The following is a 23,956-nucleotide window of genomic DNA, read 5'->3' as shown; positions in this document are numbered from 1 at the left end:
GGGGTGCGGAAATCTAACTCATCCTAGTCACAGATGAGGCTAATTTTCCAAAATACTGCGGCAGTCTAGGTGAAAACTCCCTTCGGAAGCTTATCCTTAAGTATCTGACACTCCTTGGTGTCAGAACAGGCCTCCCTTTGCGACAAACGCGCAGCATTAGGCCCCTTTACAGCTAGGCGCCACGGGCCGGGCCCGTCCTCACCGGCGACTCTTGCTGTGACCCGGGGTCCCACTCCCGCCTAGCGCTCGGAGGAGAAACCGACGCCAGTCGCTGCAGCGGGGCCACCTCAGTGGCCCGGCCTCCAGCCTGCGCTCCCCAGCGCTTCAGAGCCGATTTTCCTGTCCCTGTGCATCGAAACCTTGTGTGCATCCGTTAGTGCTGCCTGGGCGTTTGCCTTCTAGCCGACGCTGACAGTGGAGTGCCAGAAAGAGGGAGAGGACCGCCACGGCTACTCTGCCCCTGGGGTCACCATGCGCTCTCCCCCGGCACCGGCGAGGCGAAACGTTTCGCTAGTCCCCGGGGGGCCCCTCGTCAAGGCAGCAGCATCCCTGCACCCTCTCCGCAGGTGGTCTCCCCGACGCCACAGGTGGCCAGCAGGGCGCGGGTGGGGGCAGGAGCGCCTCTCTCCTGCCCAGGCCTCCCTCTCCTTCTCGGCGCGCTGTGGCGGGGTGGAGAGACAGCCTTCTACAGCTAGTCTAGCTCGGCGCCGTTCCCGTCTGTGGCCTCCTAATCCCACAGCCACAGCGCCTTCCTCTAACCTCCCTCCGTGGGCTTAAAGCCTCCCGTTCCTTCTGTCTCATTCCTTCTGCTCCCTCCCCCCGAAACCCCCAGCTGAGAGCTGGGAACCTGCGCCAGTGACTGCGCGACAGTGTTGACGGGCCGCGGCCACTGAGGAGCTGGGGAGAGAGGCGGGGAAGGGAGGGAGGGGCGGGAGAAGACCGAACCCTGGGAGAGGCCGTGGGTTGGGGCAAACCGATCCTCGCAGGGCTAAGCAGCTGCTAGTAATAGGCGCCCCCGGGAGGCAACGCATTTCCCCGCCCGGGACGCTCGTGGCTGCCGCTGGCGCGCGGGCGGCGGCGTGGAGAGAGCGAGCGCCCGCAGGAGCGATCCGCAGCTCAGGCGCCCGCTCCACCCGCAGGCCTCATCTGCAGACTTACCAAATCTTGAAGGAACTCAGCTGCCCCAGGGGGCTTTCTTGATCTGCCCTCACCAAGGCGTCATAAAACCCCCCTTACATCCACTTCTCCCACTCGAAGGAGCTCTCTCCTTTTCCTTCCTTGCATCCGAAGAATTGTGCTAAATAAGCGTTATTCAAAGCTCCACAAGGACATGGGACTGTGGATGTCAGTTGAAGTCCCCTCACCTTTTCACACCCAGCATCCTTGCAGAGATGGCCACACACTTCCCATGGTTTCCTGAGGTCAACCAGCAAGGACGGGCTTCACTTAGAAGTATCTCTTGGGTTATCTTTTCCCAAGTACTTCCTAGAAGCAAAATAAGGAAATGTCTGCTGTCGCGTCGGAAGCTTAAAATATTAGACAAGTGTTTGTAAATGAAGAATTTGGAAACTTAAGAAAGTGTCTGTCTTGTATGGAAATCCACGACAAACCCACACGGGCTTTTATCTATCATTTTATCTCTCTCCATTATCCACATGAATATAAAAACCCCGTGATTTTACGAAGCATACGTAAACCACAGGCATTTGGCATTTGCTCTTGTGTTTCATTTCCATACATTCGTGAATTGGCAATTGGCCTTCAAAATCTATATATTTGAAAATATATCCTGAAAAAATAAAGCTTAGCTCAACCTTTCATGCAGTTTTTTTCTTTTTTAATTGGGGGAACGTTTTCTAAAGTCTCCCCCTGGCACCCGGCCCCAGGTAGAGTCCCACTGCTTTCACTGCCTCTGGTTCCACTACTTCTGTGATATCTAGCAATAAAATCTTTGCGGTGCCCAAATACAATCAATCTAGAATTTCTGTCTTTGGATGTTTAGATGATGCAAAGTTTTCATTACAATCTTGTTAACAGGTTTTGTTTAATTTAAGACATGTTAGAAAAGAAAAACAAAACACAACATTCTTATTGGGGAATAATTTTTCTTAAATCTTGACTTGATTGAGATATCAGAAGTAGCACTTTATCTTCTCCTTTCCAAAGAAAATTCGTTTTCGATTTTATTTATCAAATGATGCATCTACATTGACAGAAGTTTCTCTTTTCCTTTTATTTACAATAAATTATTTTTAGCCAAAAAAGGCACATTCTGAAGCAAAACAGCTTCCAGAAGCAATCCACTTTCTTTTACTTATCTGCCTACCTGTTTAGCTACCCAAAACATATCATAAAAGGATGTTCTTTCATCTTCTCTAATTCCTGAGGGCTTGACTGCTCTCTAAAGGAATGAAATTCGAATGTCCTGTTTGAAGGAGGTGACACATCTCTGTGTCTTAGATTTGGACAAAGAAGCTGTTCATAATCTTTGGTAAAATAATCTACAACTACTTAGAAACAGCCTCAGGGACTGCATCTCTCTTGTGAGCAAAAATCCCCACCACATGCTGCTTGTACATTTCTGTCCATAGACACGTCTCTGTTCAGACAATCACCTTCGCTCTTCCACTTTTATTGGATAAGTGCAGCTGTGAAGAACCAAAAACAATACAGACTGGGAAAGAACAATGGAGATTCTCGAATTCTAAAGCTGTACCATAATTTCTAGTTTCCCTTCTCCTCTCTTCCCCGCCTCCCCCAGTCTCCTATCCAATTTGCAGGACCACGTGTGCGGTTCTGCATCCCACAGTCTCTTCTCGAGTTTCTTATACAGTTTTTGTTTTTTTCCTCTCAAGTAGTCAGGGAAAAAAAAAATGCCGAGGGGGAAAAAGGCCTGAAATCGAATTGCAGATCCACCAGGCAGAGCTATAGGTCGCGCCTGCACACAGTACCAGCTCCCAGAGTCTCCCAGGACTTCTAGGAGACTGCCTCAAAATACACCAGCGTCCTAGGCTTGAGAAACGAGATAAGCCTTGTCTAAGAAGCTAGATTTCCGTAGAGTGAAGGTGAAATCGACGAGAGAAAACCCTTCTACCTGAGGTGAATTTCGCTTAACTATATGAACTGGGCTCAAGTCGTTTCTTGGTCTTTTGTCATGTGATTCCTCCCAAGTCGCCACAGACCTGCGGGCGACCCCAGTCCCTCTCCCTCTTTCTCTCTCTCTCTCTTTCTCTCTCGCTCTCTTTCTCTCTCTCTCTCCCCCCCAGCTCAATTTTCATATCAAATGAGCCATCCACTTTTGATCCTTGCAACCACATTTGCAGTATTTCTTAACAGTAAACACTGCTTTGTGATGCAAACGATTTGATCAGCATTTCTAGCTCACAATTAATTTTCTGCATGCGTTTATATCCCCCTGTGTCCGGCCTCACTGGCAATCCACTTCCAACAGCACAGAGTACAGGTAAACAAATGCACGCCACGTTTTGCCTCCGTGGATGTCATTGCATCTGCTTGCATGTAAGAATTACCCGAGTTGCTGCGACACGACCCAGACCTATTAAATTAGTGACTTGAGACTGCTAAGAAGTTATACATAACTTCAAAGATTAAAAATTGTTATAAGGGATCACACTGCAATGACCACAGGGTTCATATGTTTTCTTGTTTACATATGCGTGTGAATGAGTAACTGGTTTTTACTCCAACAAACATATTGTCCCAGCTGATCAGTAGTTTTCGTTAGCTGTTATTTGTGTTTTCCTTTTGCATATATACATTCTATGATTTTAAGGGAAGTATCTACATTATGTTAGATTTAGGGAAAATTTGGTCTAGCCATTTACCTCATTATCTTCAGCAAATTAAGTGAAATCCTGGGACAAATATTTCAGAATAAAATGGCCAATAGTTGTTAGTATTCTGTGCATTCTGAAAAATAAATGATAAAATTTATCCTTTGGAGTCCCTCCTTTCAAACTCACCATAAACGTACGGTTTTGAGTTATGATTCAGTTTATACATACATTTAATATCATGTAAGAGCACTGGTTTTAACTGATGCCATAAAGCAATTTTCAGTTTTGTTCCTTAAAGGATAGGTTAAAAATAATACATTTATTTGATAAAATAGAATATCCTAGTCAAACAATACACACAAACAAAATATCTCTGTTAGAAGAGAAACCACATGGAGGCAAGGAATAAACAAACAAACCAAAAAAAAGACAAGAAAACAAAACAAGTCAACCCCAATCAGCATTTCAGCTCTCTATCTGACAAATATTCAAGGACACTTAGATTTTCATTACCCAAAATAGCTTTTCAGTGCCTCTTGTTTTATGTTAAGAAGTAAAGACAATTACCATGTTGGAAACTTAATTTTCCTCACTCTAAATATTTTATACTTATCAAACAAACAATGTATTGTTTGCTTTCCTGTTTCCACTACTCTTTTGGCACTAATTTTGGCACATTGGTGGTGCTTGGTTTGGCATACAAGGCAAGGAAGTCTGAAAATTATTTTTACTGCTACCTCTAGGACTATTCTTCAGGTTTATTGTTGGCTAAAGGAGAGCTGCTCGTTTCGTCTCAATAGGCCTCCATCCAGTCTATGTTTTTATAGAATAAAACCTTTAATGTTACATCTTTTTGATGAATCCAAGCTTTCATATCCTGGCCTTTGTGAAATAAGGGTATACCTGTTCAGTTTTGTTTTTGCATGATGATAGAACTCACAGAATGAAATCGATTTTTCTTTTTAAAAAGTTTAACAGTAATTTACAAATGTAAACCAAAGTCAACAAAAGTACTATCAGCCATCCGCCAAAAGCATGGTCAGGAAATAGCAAATGAGATTTAACCTAGACAAGTGCAAGTAGTATGTCTAGGGAAATATAATCTAAAAGTCATAAACTTGAGGTCCACTCTTCATGAGTCAAACTTTGAAGCATTTCTGTTCTGCTGGTCATTGGGGTTTACTTGTGGAACATGCAGTTCTGTTCTAAACCATACAGGAAGGACAAAATGATGAATATTATTTTTAAAATTCACCTGCAATTTTATTCTTGAAGAAAAAGGTGCTATTTTAAAAATTCCCTAGTTGTGAGAAAAAATAATAAATCTGATGTTTGTTTGTCATATGATATAGACAGTTTAAAAGAACAATCAGCCATTGCCTTTTCCAGGGGGAGGGCGAGAACATGTGACTGACACATTGAGTAATCATATTCCGCAAAAGCACTTGCTAAATATCATCTATTTGTAAACGTCAGCTCACAAATGGATATGGCAATAAGTAGAATTATCTGGATAAAAGTAAATTGAAAGTTTAGGAAAGCTCCACCTATAACAGTTGACAACAAAAAGCATATATACAGACATATATATGTATCATAACAAAAACATATAGACATGTATGTATACATATTTATGTCAAGAGAAAAAAGTGATAAAATAAAAATTAGATAAATTAAGTTAAACATGCAGAAACATTTTATCTCAATAACTTTGATTCACTAAAAGGAAACGTTCAACAGGACAGGTTTTCCTTTTTAATTAATTAAACATACAGTAAAGTTTAGCATAGTAATTATTTATGAGACATAGGTAAAACATTACTTGAAAATTAACCTTAAGTCTTTGCTTTAGTAGAAATCTGGTCAAGAATCCTAGTGTTGCATTCCTCACTTGGTCTCCTAAGCTGACAGTGAATAAAAATAAAAGTAAGCTTGTTCCCTTCACCCCAGATTCTTTCACTGCATACCTCCCAAACCCCTGGTATAATTAAAGAATCTGGTGATGTCCTTTAGAAGTCTTGATGGGGAAATTTACTTCCTAATGTTAGCCAACAATAGCTTGTTTAGAAAACCAGTCCTAATGTAATAAGAAATTGGCTGGAAAACTCACAATTTATGGCTCATGTAATATATACCTATCTAGTGAATAAACGTCTCCCTAGTTTAGTTCATACATGTTTTAGGGGATCAATGTGCATATAAATTAATTTTCAGGTTACAGGATATTCCAGTAGATTAAAGAGTGCATGTACTTATATAAAGGTCCTAGAGCTTAGAGATTGTATCTTTAGTCTTAGTATAACTTTGTTGGCATTATTATTCTAGTGCCTTCAACTAATGCTCCCTAGACTGAAGAGATGCACTTTATATTGAAAGAGTTAACATAATTCCTCACCATAGTAAGTGATTTAGCTAAGTGAAAGTAAAAAGCCCAGTATTGGAAACAAATGATTCATCCATTCAAAGTTTCTTTAAATTGTTTCTGTATATAAGAAAATTCCTAACTCACACCTGGGGAGTTGGCTTCACTCTAAGCTGTTCCCACATGGTCCAGTCTTCTCTCATTGATGCTCAGGAATAGATCTTGATCTCAGTTAATGGGTTGGATCTTCATTCTCCTTCTTAAGAATAACTCATTTTAGGTGTATTTGGAAGTTTTTCTATAGGAAAATACATTGCCAAACTAAATAATGAAGAAATTTTCAAAGTGTGTGCGTGTGTGTGAGACAAAGAGACAGAGAGAGAAAGAGTGAATTTCTTTTAAATCAGGACTGGTCACAACATACCTAACCTGTCAGTGTAGGCAGAATATAAATGCTCAAAGAACTAGAAACTCTTGTTGATTTTTGCCCTTTGCCTTTCATAGAACTGTATTTGAGAATATGAATACAACCTGAGTTTAAATGCACATTTCTATCACATGTGTTCTGTGTTTATGCCATAAGCCAGCATATAACTCTTACACTTCAGCAATTTTTGTGCCTTCATGTGAAAAAAACCATTGTCATGTCTTTATGGTACATAATTTAGGTTAGGATAGCAGTTAGGATTAACATGTTATAATATGTAAACAGCTGAATGTTCTAAGTCCAATATAAACTAACAGATACATAATTGACTCCTTATGGTATATTCTAGTTATTCATGGAAATTTTACAGATAAATATATCTATATCTATGTCTATATCAAGATATGTATGTAAACTCGAATATAACCTCAGATGGATAATTATGAATATATGTTCTAGCCTGTTTTGGCTTGGTGTTGCAAGGACATTTAAATTTGTATTAAAAATTTTATTCATACTTGTATTCATCTAAAATTTAAAAATTAAGTATACTTTAATCAAAAATAAAGCCATCTCTGGTGGTATAACTCATTTGAAGGTGGTGACCCTACACCCAGGCAGGACTGTAAATCCACGCTGTGTGCCTGTGACTGATTTGGGATTTGGATTTCTGATCTGGCTGAGTGATGTGTAAAAACCTCAAGTAGTCAACAGCTCCCTATTGGCTATGCATCTGAGGGGCTCAAGAGCATTGTTTATTCCAGCAAGTGTCTGGAATACATTATACTGGATGAATTGGCTCCTGCTACTCCTGTTTTGGAGAATATGAAGAATTTTATACTGTGCTAAAATAAATGTACTTTGTGCAAATAACTTTCCTAAATAAAAAATTCTGAATATGACTCTATCTTCTGAATCCACTACTGTCAATATTTTAAACATATGGCCTTTCTGGAAGAGTAGTGATGAAATAATTCTCCACACCTTCAAATTCAGAAACTGGTTCAACATTTAGATAGGTTTTTATCCAGGGCCATATGAAAGTGGGTTTCCCTGAAAAAATAAAATGGTCAGATATTTGGGTTGAGAACTGTTCTCTCAAACTTAAAGAACACTAGGATAAAGTATCAAAATAATTCTTCTATTAATACATAAAAATTTTAGGTGATATGTTACTTCTGAATTATATAAATTGATTTTTAAAATATGATTTTCAAATAGATAGTATGCCTGCAATCTTTGACATGAGAAACTTTCATTGCCTTTGGTAAGTTCTTAGCAAACACTTATGTCTGGTAGCTTTGGGTTATTTTTTCTCCCCCCCCAATAAAATTTTTGGTCACCTAATCTTTAAGTCTCCGGATTTGCTTTTTTATGTTATAGTAATTCTTTATGAATAGGTAGAAAGCATAGGTAGTAGTTTCCTTTTCAAAAAGGAAAAGCCATCCTCATCAACTGGGTAATTTGGCTAACATTTCTATTTGGGCAAGGTATTGGGGTGTTATTGGGTTAACAGTTTATTGATGCATTGATTTCTACATGAAGTCTCCCTCACCCAATATACATGGTTTATTTTGGAAAGTTTCTGTGTCTGAAAACATAAAAATATCCAACAGTTAAGGACCAAAAAAATCAGTCTTTGTGTAGATTTCTGATTATTTCCTGTGTGTTGGTCTTATCTCAGAATCTATAATCTGTGGCCTTTGAAGGTGAAGGATTAGATCTCATTGTTCTGACTCTTCATGGCATCTAGCACAAGTCAACAGATACTCAATGACTGACAGAAACAATAGTAAAGTGTGTGAATCTAGACAATTTTGAAAGAGTCTGTACAATAATACCTGCATTCATGCTATGCTTTCTACTTTCTAAGGCCCTTTTGCTTACATGATCTCATTGGATGTGAACAATTGAGTGGGGGATGGGGAAGGGATTTCATCTGAGGGAGAGAAGAGCCAACATTCTGATGCTCACTGAGAAGCGATGAGTCCTTATAAGAGCAAATCATCAAGGTATTTGCATATCTTTCACTGCTCCTGATTGGATTCCCCAATCAAGTAAGACGAAGTTCCTGGAGAAGGAACATCTCAGATTACTGGCTTGTAATGGATGATTCATCCCATGCTGAAATACTTTACAGGTCGAATCAAGGTTCTGTAGCTCCCCTTAAGTTATAGAGACAAGGGAATTTGGGGGTTACAGAAACTTCCCCCTACCATCTCAAAGCGTCCCTGGTGCAAAGAAAGGCAAAAAGTTTAGAAGAAAGGACAATGGGTTAGGCCTGGGCATTTAGTCAAGGCTCCCCTGCCCGACTTTGGGGTAATCCATTTACCATTCTTGGCCTCAGTTACGCTATCTGTAAGAAGTTAGAATACATACCCTTAAGATCACTTCTAAAGGTATTTGAATCCCAGATGTTTTCATAAGTTTCAGGCTGACTGAATATTCCTTTACATCCAACCTACGGCCCCTCGCCCCAAATCACAAATCACTCCACCCATCCTCCCCTTCAGGACCTCCCCATGCACACCTAGCTCCCTCGCGGTGACAGAGCTAACCCACCACCCCCTCCTTCTGTTTCTGAGGCCTCTCCGTAGAAAACGCTGCAGGGGCCAGGCGTCCGAGACACCCCGCGGGGCAGTGGGCACCAGGCCCAGGCTCCGGCTGCAGAGCGGAGGGGCGTCGGGCCCAGGGAAGGGGCTGTGGGTAGGGGTACGGGGGAGACCCGAGGGGTGCTGGGAAGAGGGCTCCCCTCTCCAGCGCCAGCCCTGGTGTCGCTGTGCACTCGGAGCTGCGCGAAGGGCGCCCCTCGACCCGGAGGCACAGGAGCTTTTAGAAAGGAAAGAAACAGAAAGCCACCGCTGGCTCGAATTTCTGGAAGCCCGAGCCGGGTTTTTTGCCCTAAACACAGAGGCGGAACCCCTCTTAGCGCTGCCCTGGCCTCTCTGTTACCCATTTTCGGTTTGCTTTTGGAAGAACCGGTTCCTCAGCCCCACGTCGCCGCAGTTGTGACACAAGTAAGTGCAGCCGCGCTGCCCGGGGCCCGCCAGGGTCCCCCGCGCCGGCTCCCCACCGTGGCCCGCGGCGGCCGCGCTCCCGTCCCGCCCCGCTCGGCCGCCCCGCCGGCTTCTGCCTCCAGTTGGGTTGCGGTGACGAGGAGACGTTGTTGTGAAACTAAATCTGACCCTAGGTTCCCAGGCGGCGGCCGAGAGCCCGCGGCTGCTGACGCCCTCGGCCCCACCCCGGGGCAGGAGGGCGGCGATCGGCGCCCGGGAAGCAGCTGAGGGGCGCCGCGACTCCCAGCGAGCGCCGCCGGAGCCCCAGCCCGCCCGGGCAGCCTCCGAGGCCGAAGGCGCCGCCGCCAGGTACGCGAAGTCACCTGGAAGGGAGCGGCGCGCGCGCAATAATGGGGCCTTGCGCCGTGGCCGGCAGTGGAGACGTGCAGCCGCCCAAGGCCCGCGGCGTCGGGCGCTGCACGTGGAGGGATGTGTCAGGGGCCGGTTTGTTTTCCTTCGGGGAGGTGGTAACTGATTGGGACGTCGGGGGACGGAGGGGAGGGTCCTCTTGGCCTGATTTGATGTTGTGATTGCCATCTTAGACATGTGCGTGCGCTCGAAGTTCCAGTAATGGGAAACATCTGGAGGGCAGCCCAGGCAGGCAGATTCTTAGTCTTAGCGCTTTCTGGCCCAGGTCTTTCCTTTGGCCAAAAGTGGTTTGATTGGTCCAAGTCAAAGAGGCGAGTTAAAAGAAGTAGAGATGAATTGGAGGGGTCTACTTTCGGAGAATTATTATTTCTGTGAATAATTAGGAAAGCAAAGAAAAATAAACAAGATCTCTGCTTTTATGAGGGTTGGAGACGTGTGGGTGGGAATAATGCCTGCTGTGTAAACACTTTTCATCGTTTTCTTTATGGTAATTAAGGCCCACCAGACTTTTGTTGTGGTAGCAAGACTGACTAATGCTAGGTAGGTAAATCATCTCATAAAAGTGAAGGCTTTCTTAAAAAATTCCAGTGGGAGAGTGACTGAAATCTGTCATGAAGTGTGAGTTGATTATATATTCAAAAGAATCGGGCCAGGCGCTGTGGCTCAGGCTTGTAATCCCAGCACTTTGGGAGGCCGAGGAGGGCAGACTGCCTGAGGTCAGGAGTTCGAGACCAGTCTGGCCAACATGGTGAAGCCCCGTCTCTACTAAAAATACACAAAAATTAGCCGGGCGTGGTGGCGGGCGCCTGTAATCCCAGCTACTCGGGAGGCTGAGGCAGGGGAATTGTCTGAACCAGGGAGGTTGGAGGTTGCAGTGAGCCGAGATTGCGCCACTGCCGTCCAGCCTGGGCGACAGAGCGTTCAAAAAAAAAAAAAAGAATCGGTAGAAAGTGTCTACTAAGCACAGAGGATCCTGGCTATGAGTGCAAAGTGCAGGAATAATGTAAGGGCAGGATGTCCATGTTGGTCAATGAAGGCATTCTTCCATTTTGTTCAGAGACACCAATACCTTCAATGTCCTGGGTCTCTCCTTTGAGTTGTTCATTCAGCCACTATTGGAAAATGTGCATTGTACTAGACATTTTGTTACATAGATAAAAATGGTTTCTGCATTGAAAGAGCAAGCAGTCTGGTGGACAATTGTGATCCAATGTGACTGGTACTCAGACGGGGAAAAAAATAGGTGTGCAAGGCTTCCTGGCAGAGTGGCCTGAATGAGACTTGGAGACCATGTAGGACTCTGGGTGGAAGGGGCATTGGCCAGGTGGAGAGTTGTTGGCACTAGGGGCATCTGGGAGTGGTCTGTGGTAGCTGCAGGTGAGCAGGAGAGACCTAGGGTAGACACTGATGTGCTGGGATGGTAGCTGGGGCTAGATTTGAACAGGGATGGATGTCAGACAAAATGAAACTAAATTAGACTGTTCCCTGCTCAAGAGAGAGCACAGTGTAACTTGTGTCCCATTTGGAATCTGTGAAGGCCTTGGAGAGAAAGCAGAGAGAAGTGCCAATTAAGATAGGGAAAAAAGGCCAGACGCAGTGGCTCACGCCTGTAATCCCAGCACTTTGGGAGGCCGAGGCGGGAGGATCATGAGGTCAGGAGATCCAGACCATCCTGGCTAACGGGTGAAACCCCGCCACTACTAAAAATACAAAAAATTAGCTGGGCGTGGTGGTGGGCACCTGTAATCTCAGCTACTTGGGAGGCTGAGGCAGGAGAATGGCGTGAACCCGGGAGGCAGAGCTTGCAGTGAGCCGAGATCGCCCCACTGCACTCCAGCCTGGGCGACAGAGCGAGACTCCATCTCAAAAAAAAAAAAAAAAAAAAAAAAGGAACAAAATAAGAACTACGAAAAAAATCTAATAGTGGAGTTATTTAGCCTACAAAAAAGTCGAGATGTATACAAAAGATAATTAGAGAGAGAGGTGTTACAATAACATTATTGGTTTACTAATTGTTATCTTAGTAACCTGAAATGCAATGCCTAAAAGTGTCTAATTTTTCTTAGAAAATTGACTTACGTGAATCTAGCTATTTTTTTGGATATAAAAAGCAGACAACTGAGTATATTGCATTATGGTTTTATGACCTTTTATCCTTTATGATGTGCTTATACACTCACAGTTATTTATTGAGCATGTACTACGTGTAGGGTGCATCGTCAGTGTTTTCCATCCTATTAGATGGCATTAATGCCATTGTACTGATGAAAAAGCAGGTTCAGACTGGTTAATATTTCCAAGATTATAGAGTTGATAAGTGCCAGAGTTACAGACTCAAATCCCTACCCTCCTGCACTGAGTTTTCAGTCTACCCTTTCACTCATCCAGACTGGCTCTGCTTTTAGCTTTCTCCCACTCATCATTTCTATCTGTGACTTGAAAGAAGAAAGCTAAAGTGATGGTTTTTAGGTTGGCATATTACACAAGGCTGGAATGGATATCCCTGTCATTGGCTTACGGAATCATGAGTCAAAGAGAATCTGAGTGAGCCTGACTGATAGACAGAAACCAGCAAGATGAGAATTTCACAGAAATGAATCAGTTTCCCAAATATAGAACAGCAGAATTACGACTTGAAAACAGGCCATTTGCAGAAGAATTTGAATATCCCTAAGCTCAGTAAGTGCCAATGGTGTTCAGATCCAGGGGTCATTGACCAACAGGTAGGTCCTTTGGAGGAGGATCAGAAAGTTAAGTAAGTAACTCATTTAAAAAAGATGTACAATCAGGTTTCAATCCTAGAGAGCAGAGCCTTTAGGAAAGATTGTAATCTTCAAATATTTCAAGGATCATTTTGTATAGGAGGATGTTGAAATATTGTGTTGGTGCAGAAGAAAAATTAACCTTAGAGAAGAGGGCTTTGATGATTCTATTTCAGCTTAGTATAAGGAAAAGCCTCCTAAAGACTAAACTTTCCAGTGCTGGACTAGGTGGCTTAACAAACTTGTCCAGAGCTGGAAAGTTAGTCTTTCAGAAGCTTTCAGGAGATGAGTTTCTGTTCCCAGAAGTATTCATGCAGAAGCAGATTGGCTATCTGCCAAGGATGTTTCAGATGATTCCTGCCCTAGATAGAAATTTGGATTCCCTGACTTCCTTCTGTGACCCCATCACGACATCCTTTGCCATGTATATTTCTATCACATTACACCACCCATTAACTCTTTTCTCGTAGTATTGAGGGGAGACCGATTTCTTGAACCTTTCTAGCTTTGCTCCAATATGAGTTGCCCTTTGGTTTCAAGGAAAGAGTGAAAGTCAAAGAAACCCTGAGTCAGTGCCTCTTTTTTGACAGCTTAATGATTTCTCCATTACTGTCTTTTTATTTTTCTTTTTTTGGCCCCTGAGACTGCAGTCCTGCAGTCTGAGTTCATCAGGCAATCCTTACTCTGGTCAAGAAGCAGTGAAAAGTAAGAGTCAGCATCCAGGAAATGAGGAAACTGCTTTGCTAAACTTGAGTTGTGGTTGTCACAGGTTGGAGGTGGGTGTTGGAGTAGAGCAGGAGGGCGTTTATTTTCTCATTCCTGATTAAACACTAAAAAAATTAATCCTGTGGGATCATATCAATCACTGACATATCAACTGAATCTTAATATTAAAGAACATTATATGTTTCCTAATCCTCATCTCTTAAAGCAAGGATATGTTTTTCAGCCCCTTCTTCATTTCTACACCTAAAAATGAATATTGTTGGATGTTGAACTATATAATTTACTCAAGTAGGAATAAATCTCACCTGCATTTGAGAGGGATATTGGTGGATAAACAGCTAAACAAAGATCAGCACTAACATCATGTTTAATTTAGAGGGGCAAAGGCTAGATATTATACCCAGTAAAGAAGGCAGTTATCATTTATCAGAAACTAAACTACAGTTTCTTACCTCCTTGATGGTACTGGGAAAAAAAGGTTGATAATTTATAGGAATATAAGTTGTGGCATATTTTTAAAACTCAACTTTGTTAAGCTTAGAGCTCAATGAATTTTGACAATCACGTACACCCATGTAAACACTACCCTTGAGATACAGTACACTTTCAATACCCCAAAAAGTTCCCTCAGGCCACTCTGCAGTTCATCACCCCCCAATCTCTGCTCCAGGTAACCACTGTTTGCTTTCCATCATGGACAAGTTGTTGTGGTATATTTTTAACATGTTAGGAGGTGTTTGGTGGTAGATCTTTCTAGATAAAAGTAAAGGATAAATGCAAAACCCAAAACTATAAAAACCCCGGAAGACAACCTAGGCAACACTATTCTGGACATATGAAAGGGCATAGATTTAATGAGGAAGACACCAAAAGCAATTGCAACAAAAGCAACAAGTGAGATCTAAAGAGCTTCTGCACAGCAAAGGAAATTGTCAACAGAGTGAAGAGACAATCTAAAGAATGGGAAAAAAATGTCTGCAAACTATGAATCTGACAAAAGTCTAATATCCAGCATCTATAAGGAACTTAAACAAATTTACAAGAAAAAAACCCCATTAAAAAGTGGGCAAAGGACATGAACAGACACTTTCCAAAGACATACATGTGGCCAAAAATCATATGAAGAAAAGCTCAACATCATTGATCATTAGAGAAATGCAAATCAAAACCACAATGAGATACCATCTCATACCACTCAGATGGTTATTATTAAAAAGTCAGAAAATAACGAATGCTGGTGAGGTTGCAGAGAAAAAGGCATGCTTATACTCTGTTGATGGGAATATAAATGAGTTCAACCATTGTGGAAGACAGTGTGGCAATTCCTCAAAGACTGAAAAACATAAATACCATTTGACCCGGGAATCCCATTACTAGGAATATACCCAAAAGAATGTAAATCGTTCTATTTTAAAGACACATGCACGTGTATGTTCAGTGCAGCAATATTTACAATGGCAAAGACATGAAATCAACCTAAATGCCCATCAGTGGTAGACTGGATAAAGAAAATGTGATACATACACACCTTGGAATACCACTCAGCCAAGAAAAGAATAAGGTCACATCCTTTGCAAGAACATGGATGGAGCTGGAGGCCATTATACTTAGCAAACTAAGGCAGAAACAGAAAACCAAATAGTGCGTGTTCTCACTTGTAAGTGGGTGCTGAATGATAAGAACACATGGATACATAAAGGGGAACAACACACCCTGGGGTCTATTGGAGGGTGAAGGGTGGTAGGAGGGAGAGGATCAGGAAAAGTGACTGATGGGTACTAGGCTTAATACCTGGGTGATGAAATAAGTACAACAAACCCCCATGACACAAATTTACCTATATAACAAACCTGCACATATAGTCCTAAATTTAAAGTTTAAAAAAGTAAAGGAGTAGATATTTTGTATCTCTTCTCCTTTTGAATAAAGTAGGAAAATTCATCATTTAGGTGTAGTCATTAATTTGGACAGCAAAAATAACTGAGTGGAGCCAGTTTTGTTTGCTGCCAGTTGTTTGCAGCTTGTTATTTTAAAACTGATCCTGTAGAGTTAGTAGGCTGAGAAGCTGTTTCTGTGATATATTGTATCAAAACAACATTTGAAGAAGACTAGCAATAGTGGATGCAGCAGAATCAATATACCACCCTAGTAAAATTGCAAAGCTTCTTATGTGCAATTAGATTATGTTTTAGACGATTTTCTTTTGATTGCCTGAATTTCCTCATTACAAACAGGCTTTATAGGACTGTGGTTCTCAAGCTGTGTACGTACCACTTTCTCAAATCCCTTATGGGTGTGCCATCAATCATAATCAATTGTCACTTACTTAGAGTTTTCTTAATGTTGTTCACATAGTAAGTACTATATTAAAATATTTGTGGGTTTAATGTTCTTGAAAATATAGTTTGAATTCAATTTCCCTTACCAAATAAGCATGTCATCATTCTAATTAGCATCAGTTCATTTGACTTTCTACTTGCCTTGCATTTTTCATCTGAAGTTAGAAGGAAGTCACATATGGTAGAAGCAGAAATTTGATCATATTTACTTTGATGCCTGTCTATTCTTTATAAACAGGCTTCATCCTTAAAACTTTAAATCAGCAGTACCAGTAAATGAGTGGAAAACCTATAAAAAGGTATTGGTGTATACATTTACTTCTGTAGAAACCACATCTACAACTAAGACTTTCACCAAGGTAGAGACCAACTTGTTTTTCATTAACAGCTTCAGTGGTTGGGATATACCCCTTTTTACTGTTTGAAAGACTGATGAGTATATGGTTTCTGAGTCTGACTCATCTGAGTATGCCCAATCTCTGTTTCTTTGATATAACCAAATTCCTTAGGAAGGCGAAGAAAGCACAGAAGAGGTGACAGACATGGCACCTTGTGGCTTCTGGAGCCATGAAGTAGTGAGTTGAGTAGGGCTCTGGAGGTCATTTATCCAACGGTTCATTTCACTGCAGGCTTCTGTTTGTAAATTTTCTTAGAAACCCCTTGACTTGATATGTTTATTCAATCTGTAGTTGTAGTCTTCTGGGGACTTATTTCAGAATAGCCCTTTTCTTTTCTATAAAGCAATGTTCAGCCACTAGTTTCCTTCTGCTTCTCAGGAATGTTAGAAAACTCAACACTTGGTGAGAAGGCAAAGAGTAAAGTGATGGTGTGTTGTAATGAAAATATTCTTTCATCCAAGGAGCCACAAGTTATTTCCAGTATCTGATGGGTCTCTGGTTCATTAGAGATGAAAAATATGGCATCCAAAATGTAACCCATTTTTCAAAATCAGCAGGAAAAATTAAAATACATGTCATGTATGAAAAAAAATAAATATTGTTTTCTTCCCAAGCATATTATCCCCCACTCCCACCCCCACCCTATTTTTCTTCAACCTGGGAAGTCTGTCCCCATGGCCTGCCTGGCTTGACCCTTTCTCTGTCTGCTTCATGTCACCATAATCTATACTTTTTCCAACTTTTCTTCTCCCTATCTTTTGTTCTAAAAATAGCCAGGATGTTTGTGATGAGCTAGAACTAAAATAAAAATAAGATAAGGTTTACCTGTACAATGGGGTGCTATTGCTTATTTTGTCAATTGCTTGGCTAGAATGATGAATAAGATAGATAAGAATAAGACAGAATAAGATAGATGTGTCTGTATAGACTGAATATGGATTTAACTGAACCTGGGAAAATTTAGGCTCAGATCTCTCACATATTTTTTTGCTTTTCTAAGGAATAGGGATTCTTTGTAGAATTGGGAAGAAAGATTGGCAGCCCAGGGAGAGTTTAAATTATGGCAGGAATGCCAAGAATAGATTTTTTTTATTTTATGTACTTTAAAGTTTCTGTGTTTAAAGCATTCTGTATTTTGAAAATTAATAGGCTTATGGATTGCAATAGGGCATAAAATATCACTTCCAAATATGCACCTCTGAACTCATCAGTATAATTACAATGTCATCACCAGTGGCCCAACTTTCCAAGGCTTCTGGGCCCCCAAGGGGGATTTTATATGTTTGCAAATGTTTGTCAGATTATAGTCTCAATTTAATGTTTTTCTGCAGAGTCTGTTAGATCACTACCTAAATCTAACATTTATTGCCATAGTTTACTTGCTAGGATGTGTACACTGATTTCAACTCCTTTCCACTCCACTCTCCCTAGAGTGGCAAATATAAGACACTTCCTAAAACTTCCATTATTCCTGTATCAGGTGAGGCTACCTAACAAAATTAGCTTTTCATTAACAGTCCAAAATCTTGCTTTCTAAAGCATCCCCTTCATTCATGGTCAGCAAAGACCATGACTGAGTTCTCCTCCTCCACTTTCCCTAGCTGGGTTTCTTTGAGTGTAGGATTGAAGAAGGCATAGTTCCCTAAGGTGTTGGAAAGATCAAATCAAATGTGGCCATCACTCCTGTTTCCTTGTTGTTTGGGAGGCCTTCTGGTGTTCCTCATGCCACCTGCCCATTCTGCTCAGCAACAGATGCCCATTCAAGCATCTGGCTTGGTACTGTGAATGTCAGTCAGGCGCTCTACCACCTGGAGCTGTGGGTGCCCCTACCCTGTCTCCTGTGTGTTGTGGTGGCCTTGGAAGGGTCTGCATGCCACTCTCTGCTCTTCTTAGATGGCCTCATACAGCTATAAAATATGGAGAGTCAGGCTATCATTAAATGCATCTCCAGCCTAACACTGTGCAGCTTTTTCTCAATTTTTTTTTCAGTTGACCCTTTTTTTTCTACTTAAGGAGTTGATGTAGTACATTTCAGGAAGAGGCTTTTCCTCTATGCTTAGGGTGAATAGCTAACCCAGAATGTTAGACTTGGTAGACAGGGCCCTAGACCTCTGACACCAAGGCACCTGCCTCTGGTACTCCACACATCTCTCCAAACAAATATTCCACTAATCCTCCATCAGTGTGTCCCCCTACCTAACCTATACCTAGATTAGCCTACCTGGATAGTCTTCTATTCCTTTTCTAGAAACCACTCCTAGGTTTACACAAAGCCTCTAAGAAGTTCACCTCTAAGTTCACCTCCATATATGTTTATGTGTAGGTCTATACAGTTTTGTAACTAGTTGCTCTCTATGTGTGTAGGTAGGCAGGCAAGTAGGTGGATAGATAAACATCAAGTCACCAGTTTTGCTTAAGCCTGTTTGTTAGGATACTTGAAATAAAGCTCAGGACCAGAAATCTTGTGGATGCTTTCAGTTGATTGAATGATAGCACCACCATTTAACTGTCTACTTAATTCTAGCTCAGAGTTTACAAGTATTCAAAAGTTGTAATGTATCAATAACATTCATTCATTTATTCATTTTATTCATTCATTCAAAATATTTAATTAGTGCCATATGTGACTAGAACCAGAGAGTAAGGCATGGTTCTGTCTCTCTTGGAGCTACAGTCTAGCAGGGGAGACAGGTAGAGAACTAATTGCAATTCCACTAGATGAGTGCTATAATAGAGACAGGCTTATTTATAAACCATGAAAGACCAAGTCCAGCAAGGGAATTAAAGGTTTACCAGAGCCAGGCTCCTAAATATCAGTAGACCCAGTCATGTCATATATTTCATGGTTTGGATTGACATGTAGAAATCTGGAAACAACTATACTGATTTAGCAAGCACTGGAGGATTTGTAAATAAAGTCCATGGCTCGCTGTGATTTTTTGGTTTTTGAGTGGTAGTCTTTTTTACTGGAGGCATCTACCTGAAGTCGATGAATGCTGACTATTTTGACTTCTCAATAATCTGTCTTTTCTTTTTAGCCCAGGAAACAATAACAAACATGAAATTTAGTACAGAATAGTTTCATCTTCAGCAGAAATAAAATTACAAATGAAATACCTTTCATGCTCATGTAACTTGACCATTCTTAATACCTTAAACTGTTCAGTAAGTTCAATATGGAAATATGGGAAAGAAACACATGGGAAATAATCCTGGAATATCAAATGTACAGATTTTGATTGAAATGTGTTCACAAGACAGGTATGGAGAGGATGGGAATTTATGGGAAATCAGAGGGGGCTTTGTCTTAGACCTGCTCCCTTCTGTGAGGAATGAGACTGGGCTTTGTCTTACCTCATATAGGTGCACTATGGGCAATTTGTGTGAAAGCACTTGGTAAACTGTAAAGCATTTTACCAATGTAAGGCAGGATTATTATCATTATTTTAAAATCCCACCTTGCTGCCTGGAACAGTTAATGTGCCTCCTAAGAGTAACTTAAGCAATGAAAACAGTCTAGGATATTCTGTAGTATCTCTTCCCTAATTATGCAAGGAATCCTCTAAAAGCAATGCTGTTGAATTTTAAGATTCTGTTCTGCAGTTGAGTACAATTCAAAATAAAGTGTTATATTTTCTTGGCGTGACATAGCATGAATACATTCATACGATTTTTATTTACTCACAACTTGACATTATGAAATTGTTTCTTGTTAAAATTACAAAAACATAGTGCTTTAATATGGCTTCTCTAAATTTTAAGAATCTAGTTATTTATGTTTTATGTTGTCCAAAAAGCATCAACTTTATGTTGACAGTGGATTGGGCGTACATTTGCAGCATTGATAATGTTGAGCAAAACAAACAAGTGACAATTCTCCTAGGACTTCAAAATTACTTCATAAATAAACCATGCTTGGAATATTTTACCTGAAAATTATGTGTGAAATACATAGACTCATTACATTATAAAATATGAAATAGTTGTGTAAAATATAAAGCTGCAAGATATTCATTTAAAATTTCTCATTTTCCAGATGAGAGTACTAAGGTTCAGATAGCTTATGTTATTCTCATGAGATCATTCAGCTGTTTAGTGGCAGAGTCAGAACCTGAATTGAAATCTCTTGACTTCCACTATAGTAGCTTTCCTAATATGCGAGCAGGTAGAAATTCAAGTACTTTTATAAAAAGTGATACTGAAGTTACACTACTACATGTTCTCTGTTGTGTAATTTTATCGTGGTAATACTAAGATTGCATTTTACTTTTTGCTTAAAATTACATGTGCTGCATTAGTGTTTATGTGAGAGGTAGAATAATTGCTCAGTTGCCAAGCTCAAGCAAGAAAGCCTGAGAGTATCTTTTGAGTACCTCATTTGAGCATGAGCACCAAAATTAATTCTGAACGTTAGGAAATTAGAATGGCATTTAAATTGCTATATTATTTTTTTGAAGATAGCTACATGTAGAATGTATTTGAAAATACCACATTTACTGTCCATGTTTTGAAGCATCCCCCAAACCCATTCTTCCTGAAGGTGTTGAGTCTGAAGGTGCAGACTTGATCATCCGTGAAACTGTGACCTAATGTAAACTTGCTAAGAAATAGTATAATAATATCCTTGCCCTAAGGGTAAAACACTCAACTCTGGCTTTTTCTCTTTCATCCTTGTTCAGACTACAATCATATTTCTTTGTTAGTATTTCCTCTTTGCATTGTGGTGCAGCTGACGTTGATAGATAGCATGGAGAAACTAAATTCAAAAAGAAAAAAAAAAAGAAGAGAAGAAAAAAAGCTCTTGTACTGCTGGCTCAAAAATAATGTGTGCGGAAGGATCTTTAGCTGCTCCCCCTGCCTCCCTACCATCCTTTCTTTCCGTGGGCTGCAGCTGCTGACAGCAGACACAACTGAGCTATAATTTGGCCACATTTGGCTCATGTAAATTGTGATAAACAGTGAGCCCATATAATATTTATTTTAAAGACTCATTCAGTGAAGGTAAGTGTTCTTGACTTGTGTATACATGCTGGTAAATGGAAAGCTGCAGATGTGAAGGCCAGCTCTGAATTTCATGCCACACAATTAATACAGCTGTGTGATGCTCTGTTGTTCACAGGTGCAGGGGTGTTGGAACCCTTTGAAGAAGTGTGTAGCTAATAGCCCATACATAATTCAGAAGAAGTCTTCAATGGAAGACCCCCGGGGGATAAATGGACAGTCTGTAAGTAAACAGAATGTCAGTCCTAAGGAAAGAGTTATTACTTTTAAAATCATCACGGCATTTTTATTGTAACCTGAGTATCTCGAAAATTGTCAAAAGCTCTGTACCAATGTACCAATTTTTAATGATTTTGAAGGTTATGAATTAAGTAGTACACTGTTTCATCAGCCTAACCTAATTTATATCTTTTCTCAGAGGTATCAGTTATCAAAAGTAGAGTCATAGCAGAAAAACCTAACCTTTAGTATTATGTAATTATCCCAACGTGCATAAGATGATTTTTAGGCTTAAAGTTTCTTTGCCTCGGGGAAAGCATATGTTTGCCTCATAAAACTTAAATTAATGTCAATTTTTTGGATTCTTTTATATGTATTTGTTTTATGAATATACCCGTGTGTATGTGTCTTCAAAATAGGTTTTTAGTGAAGAAGTTTCACAGTTTGATGAACTCTCGAATGGGCTTTAAAATAAGAGAGCCTTAGGTTATATTTTATTTGTTGATTTGTGAGCGGAAGAGAAAGGGTTCGCAGATTTTCTACAGGTTTGTATCAGGAAGAAAGAAAGCTACCTTTGGTTCATAAATGAATATTCCCAATTAGGGGTCATCTTACAAATAACCTTTGAGTTATTTAGAACTTGAATAATTCAATGAATTTTAATTTAAAAAAAGCATATTTCAGTAAGTTAAAGTTGTTTTCTTGGAAAATTTCCATAGCAACATTTAGGGCAGCATCCATGACTTACACTGTAAGTCCCCTGGTCAGATACGATGCTTTCAGACATGTGATTTCATAGCTCAGCTTTGTTCACAGTAGAATTCTTTTTTTTTTTAGCTTTCATTTCTTTTTTAATATTTTGTTATTTAGTTTAAGTTCTGGGATACATGTGCAGAACGTGCAGGTTACATAAGTATATGTGCAACATGGTGGTTTGCTGCTCCTATTGACCCATCCTCTGAGTTCCTTCCCCTCACCCCCAGCCCCACAACAGGCCCTGGTGCATGTTTTTCCCCTCCCTGTGTCCATGTGTTCTCATTGTTCAACTCCCACTTACGAGTGAGAATATGCAGTGTTTCGTTTTCTGTTCCTGTGTCAGTTGGCTGAGGATGATGGCTTCTAGCTTCATCCATGTCCCTGAAGTATGATCTTTAGTAACACTGTTGTGGTTCTTTAAATGTATGTTTTACAAGACCTATTGGTGTTATGCAATAAGCAGGAACTGCTAATGGATGGGAATTTTAATAACAAATGGTCAAGTGCTACCAAGGTATCTTCACAGTCACACTGTACGCAATTACAGAGTGTATTTTATGGATCTTCTAAGTCAACTTGTGAGATAATTCACATAAAGCACTTTGAGATCACTTTGTGTCATGTAGCTTTTACCCTAAACAGAAAACGAACTCAACCCATTTAATTCATTTGTTTGTTTGTTTAAACTCCTATGTTGGGTCTGTGATATTTGAATTTATTATGTTAAAATACTTTTGTAGCTCATATAAAATTAATGAAAAATAAACTCATTAATAACTTCTTACTGCCACCTTTTATGAACTCTGCTCTCTAGATAGAGGCAAGTTGATACACTGGAGAATCACCAACTAATTTAATAATATCTGCAAAGAAATGCTGCCAATAATGTTTCTTTTGATACCTTGTATTATGCAAATTCTAATTTAAGACAGAAGATATTAAGTAAGATTTGAGACTAAAATAACAAATAGGCAAGAAATGTAAAGATTAAAAGAATTTATTTTGGCCATCATAATAAAAGATATATGAGAGGGCAATCTAATTGCATCTCATTTTGTCCTGTTTTTATTATGTGAGAGTGAAGCATTTTCAATCTTGAAAGGTATTTGGCTATCTCAGAGGTACAGAACAAGGAAGGGGTATTTCTCACGGGCAAACTCTGTATGGCACTGATTGGAGAATCCGTATCCTGGCAATTTGGCAGCTGACTGCTCAGCCAGGAGGTGTCACAATCTCTTCAGAGGCCTCCTGTGAGGCCTTGGGTGAACTCCTCGGGCTTCCTATGTCTCTCAGGTTACTCCTTTCCTTTAGGAAGCGGGGGAGGGAGGCTCAAGATGGGAAGAGGACCTAGAACGTAGCTGAAAACATTAAGGTAACTCAAGAGTATAAATAATTTAAAGGTGGTTGCGCTACCGTACTCCAGCCTGGGCGACACACCGAAGGCCCTGTCTCCTTAAGGAATTGAAAAGAGTCCTGGACCAGTATCCAAAGTGCTCACACTTCCAAACATGATTGAACATTCCCTTGCTCATCACGTTCATCTTTCACAAGTTTCTGTCACAAAAAGTTTCAGCCATATTTAGAGTGAACCCCTGTGCCCACTTCAACAGTTAACAGCATTTGGCCATTCTCATTCCATCTTCCCCCCACCTACTCGTCACACCACCACTGAAAGATTGCTGTTTTTCTTTACAGTTTTTTAAGATAAAATGTATATGGATTAAAAGGCACAAGTCTTAACTGC

At 40.6% G+C, this 23,956-nt stretch overlaps 2 protein-coding genes across 9 annotated transcripts in view; one reads left to right on the top strand and one right to left on the bottom strand.

The window, feature by feature from the left end:
- Positions 1-2,945: 2,945 nt before the first annotated feature.
- The window catches only part of EYA1 (EYA transcriptional coactivator and phosphatase 1), a 357,217-nt gene continuing 336,206 nt past the window's right edge, over positions 2,946-23,956 (top strand). For 2 of the 8 annotated variants that reach the window (XM_063668879.1, XM_063668880.1), the window contains exons 1-2: positions 9,812-9,951; positions 21,356-21,460. In XM_063668879.1, coding sequence (XP_063524949.1) covers positions 21,428-21,460 — 33 coding nt within the window. In that variant the 5' untranslated portion in view covers positions 9,812-9,951; positions 21,356-21,427. Of the gene's footprint in view, positions 3,100-9,287; positions 9,604-9,810; positions 9,952-21,355; positions 21,461-23,956 lie in introns of those variants that run through there. The other 6 variants (XM_063668878.1, XM_054499055.2, XM_054499050.2 and 3 more) reach the window with 6 other exon arrangements.
- On the bottom strand, positions 6,215-10,179 carry LOC129042753 (uncharacterized). The gene is made up of 3 exons (XM_063668485.1): positions 9,539-10,179; positions 8,966-9,047; positions 6,215-6,457 (listed from the first exon to the last, which is right to left on the bottom strand). The coding sequence occupies exons 1-3, from the start codon at positions 10,177-10,179 to the stop codon at positions 6,431-6,433; spliced, it is 750 nt and encodes a 249-aa protein (XP_063524555.1). The 3' UTR covers positions 6,215-6,430.

Source organism: Pongo pygmaeus, chromosome 7, assembly GCF_028885625.2.
Source record: "Pongo pygmaeus isolate AG05252 chromosome 7, NHGRI_mPonPyg2-v2.0_pri, whole genome shotgun sequence".
Lineage (NCBI taxonomy): Eukaryota > Metazoa > Chordata > Mammalia > Primates > Hominidae > Pongo > Pongo pygmaeus.
Note: the sequence above shows the minus strand (reverse complement) of the source record. Positions and strands in the feature narration are given on the sequence as shown.

Bases quoted from the DNA above. Each gene is read 5' to 3' on its own strand.
- LOC129042753 (XM_063668485.1), bottom strand. From the start codon at position 10,179: ATGGCAATCACAACATCAAATCAGGCCAAGAGGACCCTCCCCTCCGTC. The intron at 9,048-9,538 runs GTAACAGAGAGG...GAGGGGCCGTAG, and splicing joins CAAAAGCAAACCGAAAATGG to GTTGGATGTAAAGGAATATT. The intron at 6,458-8,965 runs GTATGTATTCTA...ATTTTCCTATAG, and splicing joins CTTTAGAAGTGATCTTAAGG to AAAAACTTCCAAATACACCT.